This window comes from Schistosoma mansoni (genome assembly GCF_000237925.1).
Source record: "Schistosoma mansoni, WGS project CABG00000000 data, chromosome 2 unplaced supercontig 0193, strain Puerto Rico, whole genome shotgun sequence".
Classification (NCBI taxonomy): Eukaryota; Metazoa; Platyhelminthes; class Trematoda; order Strigeidida; family Schistosomatidae; genus Schistosoma; species Schistosoma mansoni.
In genome coordinates this window covers 294,353-301,187 of record NW_017386002.1, presented here as the reverse complement: position 1 = coordinate 301,187, position 6,835 = coordinate 294,353, and the positions used below count along the sequence as shown (strand labels likewise).

Below are 6,835 nucleotides of genomic sequence, written 5' to 3'. Positions count from 1 at the left end.
CAATTGACTCATGATCTCAACTCTAAAAATTACTAAAATCTCCACAAAACCCCTTCTGATAATAGTAATAATAGTTAAAACGTGTATCCACGACAGCCTACACACCACTTGTTAGGGAAGTCAATGGTGTTTTTAAATACTTCATATTTAGCATTTTAACGCAAGGTTTTCACCCATTACAGTTTGTATGGTGAATTAGGTTTATTTATTTAAACACATACATATTGGTACAAAAGGGCACCAAATACATATGCCCCGCACAAAATAATGAGAATGGGAGGAGAAAGGAGGAAGATGCGTATATATAAAAGAAAAAATGATGAAAAAAAAGTGAAGAGTAATGATGGGGGGGGACCGAAATGTACAACCAGAAGACTCTTTCAGTTAAGAAAGTTAAAACCACTCTTTATGAAGAAAGTAAAAGAAGGTTACAGCAGGCATGCCACTGGCTTCTATTCTGAGCAATATCTGATAACGTCTCTAGCCACTGTGTAACACCATCTCTCAGACCCCAGCCAGGGAGTCGTGAAGGACCAACAGAAGCCAGCCCTTTGCAGCTTTCTTTCATACTGCGACACCATGTCATACACTGACCACATCTCCGCTTTTTTCAACCAGTACCAGCGTCGGCAAATAATGCACGACGTGAAATTCTCTGGGACGACATTCGTAGAACATGTCCAAGCTACCGAAGTCGGTGTTTCAAGATGGTGACACCAATTGAATTATCGTCTCTGCGCCCGAACACACGATGCTAAACCTCTTCATTACTAACATGGTGTTGCCACTGAATGTTAGCAATCCTTCGGAGACAACAATGATCGAACACAGAGAGTTTTCTAACAACCTCAACTCGAAGAGGCCAGGTTTCACAAGCATAGAGCAAAACTGCTCTCACCGACGCGTTGTAGATCCGAACTTTTACAGCCAGACTAACATCGCCAAGGCTCCAAAGATGGCCCAGATTGGCATAAGCCGCTCTGGCTTTCATTATACGTGCATCAATCTCATCACTCACGCCACCATCAGCACTTATGTAGCTACCTAGATGCACGAACTTCTCAACTACTTCAATCTGCTCACCATCCAGGGTGAGTACAAGACTAGAATCCTGCCATTATTATAGGAGTGAATTAGGTATAGATTAGTATTATTTTTCATGTTGTATTTATTTTTATTTTTCTGTTGGTCGTAGGATGTAGAATAATTTATTCTATGTTATGTTCTATATGATACCTGAGTAAAATATTCTGTTTAAAATCGACACTTGTTTTTCTTTTTTCACTAACTTATTAACATGAACGTGTTTTTCTCTACATAGCTTATTACTGTTGGTGGCAAGCAAGTGGTTTCCGCAGTTTCTGTCGCAAATAACTCTGGTGTAGTTAATTCGAATCCAAATCAAGTAGTACACATTGTAAACAAGTCAACCGGTTTAATTAAACCTATTAAACTAGTTTCAACTACAACTTCATCTTCAACTGCTTCTAAAACCATCACTGTACAACAAGCATCAGTTGGAACTGGCGTTTCAGGTGATCAGTAATTTTTTTTCAAAACTTGGTTTACTTATATTTATATGTTTTAACTTTAATTTTTCTAAACTCCTGTCCTATTTCCAACCTATCGTATGGACTTACATAATTCGTAATACAGTAGTTATTCGTTTAGTTTATTTTGAAAGTTTAAAGAAGCTGTCCAATTGAAGTTTCTCTGTTGCACATTATGAGTATGTTTAATGAAAAGAAATTTAGTTCACTTGTTTCTATAGTAGCCTGAATACTCAGCTTATTTCCATAAAATTATTAAATCCTACTCTAATTTTACCACCTATGAAATACATATTTTCGTTTTTGTTTACTTGTTTCCTTTTTCATGACTAAGTTTCACCCTGTTTACTTTTTTGTCATTATAGTTCCGAAAGTAATCAAAGCTATTCCAGCAACGATGCTTCAAATGTCTGCATCTGGTAAACCTATTTTAATTGCTGGTGGTGGTGTATGCCGTCCGGGCCAGACAACCGTTCAAGTTTCAGGTCCTGTACACAGACCAACTGGACAGCAAATAGTTATCATGAGTCCAACAAGTAAGGCTGTTGTGAATTTCCGAAGTTTTCGTAGTTTTTTTATTTCATTTTTTATAATGCAAAGTAGTCTGTATTAGGTTCATACATTCACAAAGGAGGACATTTTACTTTTTGTCTCCTTAGGAAGTGTTGTATTCTGTCACACTATGTTGTTAGTTTAATCATAGGCATAATGAGTACCCATCATTCTCTACTGTGCACACCCGGAATAATTGTGTATGGAATTATCTAGTCTCAGTAATTCATTATTATGTACGCCATTGGTTGTGTACTCATCATCAGTTGATTTCAGGTCTCATTTCTGGTTATCAAGTTCAGGTCGAAAGCTTTAGAAATGGCTGTGTTCATGTTATGTTTAAAGCGATTACGAGTTCCATAATCTAAGTACGGGATAAAGAGTCTGTAACCTAAGATCAATGAGCTAGCTATTCTGACGCGTCTCAGCCCCTCTAACTCGAGTCAGAAATCCAAGTCCGAAGTGAGGAAATATATTCCACAAGCAGCCAGAAGCACAATCACAACAGGCACAAATCAAACGCATATATACAGTGCAAAATTGTCATTGGGAAGCATTACAAAATAGTATACTAAAAGATAACAAACCAGTAGCGTTTAAGATCCTCCCAAGTCGGAAATACGACATGAAAGTGAAAATGAAAGCTTTTGGCACAAAAACAGGAAATTCAAATTTTTAAAATAAAATTGCGAAAGTAGGGCTTTTACCAAATTAGTTCTAGGGATCTAACATCCCCAACATCTCTTTTTAATAACGAACATTCTTGGGGTCCACTTGCATCTTGACTGTCTGTCGCCGTTGGCGTAGTGACCGCCTAGATCATAGATCGCCTGTCGTTGTGCTTCTTCCTTTGTTGGGGCTACCGGCAGATTAAAGGTATCCTGTCATATCAGTTCACAAATTGATGATTTTCAGCTCGTTATCGTTGTTTGAAGGGAGTGTTTACTATCAAGTGGATTTGATGACTAGGGTAAAATACTTACTTTCTACTCTGATACACACTAGTTACTCCAGCTAATGTTATATTGTGATGCAAAGCACTGTTAATGTGGAACTTAAAATCTTGGACTTCATTTTATTTTACTTTCAGTATCCTCATCAGCTGCCATTCCTGCATCATCAAATTTGTACTTATCTTCTGGAGGTGCTACTAGCCAAATAATACGACAAGCAAATCAAACACAGGTAACCTTAGTCCGACGGGATCCATATGATTCAACTCATGGTAATGCAAATGATCCAAGTAATAATACATCGTCGATTCTCCAAACTATTCCACAATTGGATGGTACTATTGATGATGACGATGATGATGTTGGTGAGGACGGTGGTAGTACTAAAAACGATGCTTCATCAGCTATCATTTTGGAGTCTAATTTAGTCAAAGAAAAGTTACATATGAAAGGAAATGTGGATATTCTACAAACTGGAAGTCAACATTCGCCAGCTTATACAACAGTAAGCTTTTCTACCTAGGAGTAACACTACATATAAGTCAAAATGAGATTTCTTGATTATGGTTATATCTTGTTTGATTACTGACATAAACGAATTTGTAACAATCGTCGATAGTTAACTGTTTATATTAAAGGTCTAAAACATTATAGCTGCATTATGTTAGTGGAGGACAAGCTTAACTTCATAGTAAAAAAGCGGATACATCGTTTCCATTGTTTATTTGGTGATCTGTTACTTACTAGATAACTTCAAGTTAGTCCAACTAAACTACTTAATATAGTAATATAGAACTGGGATTTGGTGTTTTCCTATTGATCTATTCCAAACACCATCTAGATAGATATTTGGCATCAGGCCTGAGACCAACTAGATCTGACATGGTTTATGCATCCGAGTACCATCTGTAACCATCAAACAAAATAGTTCATACCCTTGTATGTGGTTATTGAATTGTAAATATCTTGATTGTTTCGTTCTAATTAACAAGGATTAGCGCTTTAACCCAAAACGTTTAGTCTATGTATATTATTAAAATCAGCCTGTATACGAGTTTCAAGTTTGGTCACATACGAAGGATTTATAAATGAACTGGAAAGTTTTTCTTGAATAATTAGTCTGTACATCCACAGATTAGAAAAAAATAGGATTTATTTTAGGGAACTGTTCTTGTAAGTTCATGTCTCTTAGTTTGTTTAAATGTTTGTATTAATGGACTAGTTCTGTATCTTGTCGTAGCAACCTTAAGTTTTGTTCAATCTAATCTCACTTTTGCAAGCGTCAGTATATTATTTCGCAGTCATTTTACATTCATATCAAATAACTTATCCACTACAACTCTACATTAACAACTAACTTATTTGTTTAAGACTTGACATATAACTTAAACATTACTTATTTAGTGGTTTCATCACATGCTGCAGAAGTATCTGTGGTTGAATAAAGATAATCTACCTATATTTTCCACCCTGAATTACTGTATCTCAATCTTAAAATGACGGGAGATTGTCACACAATGGGGTTTATTTTCCCTTATCCAGACTTAACCAGATGGGTAGTGTGGATTCTGAGTTGCATTAAACTGAGTTAACTGTGGATTCGTTTTGTGATAAACAGTTTTTTAAGTTTTCTCTTATTACGACTCAGCTATTATTGCTTAGTATTCTTAAACACTACCTCACACTACAAGTTCTCAAATCAGAACACGGATACTCTAAATAACATGGTTGGATGGAAGTAGGAATCACAATAAGAAAAATGTTAGTGTATTTGTAATTTCTACATAAGAGTATTCTAGATTTTTCTCCAAGTCTCCGTAACGCTGATTAGCTAGAAAGTAGCCAGTAAACGTGTCTCAATACAATCGTGCTCGAAACATGCTTTAATCAAATCTATGTCCCGCTAACGCAGTCGAATATTTGACTACCGATGTATATTGATCAAAGTTAAACTAAACTTTTGTTTATGCACCGAGATTTCACCAGCGAAATTGACTCAGAAAAGCTGATTCATCATCTATCTTTGGAAATATTGAAAAGGCGCGATGAACTAATGTCATAAGCAGCAAGTTCGCAGTTAGACTTCACAGAAACTTGAATATTTTCTACACTTAGTATTCGTCTGTATTTTTTTTTTCAGTGAATATGAACGACAACTGACAAATTATCTAAATTATCACTTGAGATGAAATTATTAGTCTTATATAATATAATCTGTTTATTTACTTGAATTTCTCCCATGGTTCGCCATTCATTATAGCCTGACTCAATGTTAAGTGAATACTTTTGTTTTTTCCTATTACTCTTTAATAAGGATGCAAATTCCGATTTACATACGTCATTAGCCGTTGAAGCTGCTGCTGAACTGCTTGCAGACATTGGTGAAGACAATACATCGGCTTATGCAGACCAAAATTCAGCAAGCGTTTCAAAAGAAACTGATCAGGCAGTCAGAAGTTTGATTGATACCAAGCCTAATGTATTATCCGAAAATGTTTCTTCTAGTACTGAAAATGAAAAAAGTTTCAGAGGAGATTCAGGGTCTTATGAAGATCCAGTACATGCTAAAGGTTAGTTTTGTGGTCTTTCTCTTGAATACTTGTTTTTATTTATTTATTTATTTGAACACATAAATATTGGTACAAATGGACACAGATTACATATGTGCCACACAAATCTCATTTGATTTGTGTGAGGGCTGTGATACTGCCCAGGTGCCCAGACTGAAGCAGGTGGTTTTCTTAGGGGCCCACACCCGGAGCCTTCGACCTAAAGGTCTGATCCGCAAGGCAGTGGAGCAGCGTTAGGAAATGCAGTCCCATGGTAGCCGGTGACCAATATTTGGTTCATACACCATTTGTTCCTTCAGGATCCTGTAGCCCATGTAGACTACTGGTTTAGAACAAGAGTTTTCCAACTCTCCTAGGTGAAACCTCCATATCTGCAGACCCGGTTAAAACTCCGAACATTCGCTTTTCGTCTTCTCGATTCGGTAGACAACATCCTCTCCCCAAGAAGGCAGTGAGTAAGATTTTTCTGTTAGTGGCTGTGAGAGCATGTGTGTTGTACAGGGTCGGGCAGATTGGATTAATCCACCTTTCCCCTGTTACATTTACCAATTTTATGTGAATAATAAACTATTGTGTTGTATTCATAACCAAATCAACGATCTGGTAGATTCGGTTCAAGGATTAATGTATTATTAATATCATTTTTAGTATTTATTCATTTTCTGTTTTCAAAAGCAAACAATGCTCGTGCATCTACTTAATATGAACTTCACTTCTGTTTGTAGTAGTGCATAGTTTAAGCCAAAATCTGGGAACTGAATGTAATCCCATCTGACTGGTCACTATCGTTGATTGTCCCAATATATAGGAAAGAATCAAAATCATTCTGTGATTTCCATAGAAGGATGCAAATTGTTGCTTCAGGACTGGCTCGCATCAACACCTGAACAAAGGATAGGGAGTGAAGTAGTCAAACGCATCGACAACTTCACTTATCTTGGAAGTCTGATAATCACTAATGGATTGGTATTTAAAGAAATCTCTGCACGAATTCAGAAAGCTTGTTTGGCTTTTGCCAACTTACGTCACTTATGGTGAAGGCGAGATATGCGTCTTTCAATTAAGGGACGGGTATACTGTGCAGCTGTTCACTCTGTTCCACTTTACGACTGTGAAACATGGCCATTAAGAGTAGAAGATACTCACAGGTTACCAGTATTTGACCACAGATGCCTTAGAAACATTGCTCGCATCTACTGGGATCACCGGG

At 36.8% G+C, this 6,835-nt stretch overlaps 1 protein-coding gene across 1 annotated transcript in view; it reads left to right on the top strand.

The window, feature by feature from the left end:
• The window catches only part of Smp_090450, a gene marked incomplete at its 5' end in the record, with an annotated part of 29,081 nt that overhangs the window by 11,221 nt on the left and 11,025 nt on the right, over positions 1 to 6,835 (top strand). Inside the window, 4 exons of the mRNA XM_018791518.1 lie at positions 1,322 to 1,535; positions 1,916 to 2,086; positions 3,193 to 3,560; positions 5,370 to 5,625. Coding sequence (XP_018645326.1) covers positions 1,322 to 1,535; positions 1,916 to 2,086; positions 3,193 to 3,560; positions 5,370 to 5,625 — 1,009 coding nt within the window. The remainder of the gene's footprint in view (positions 1 to 1,321; positions 1,536 to 1,915; positions 2,087 to 3,192; positions 3,561 to 5,369; positions 5,626 to 6,835) is intronic.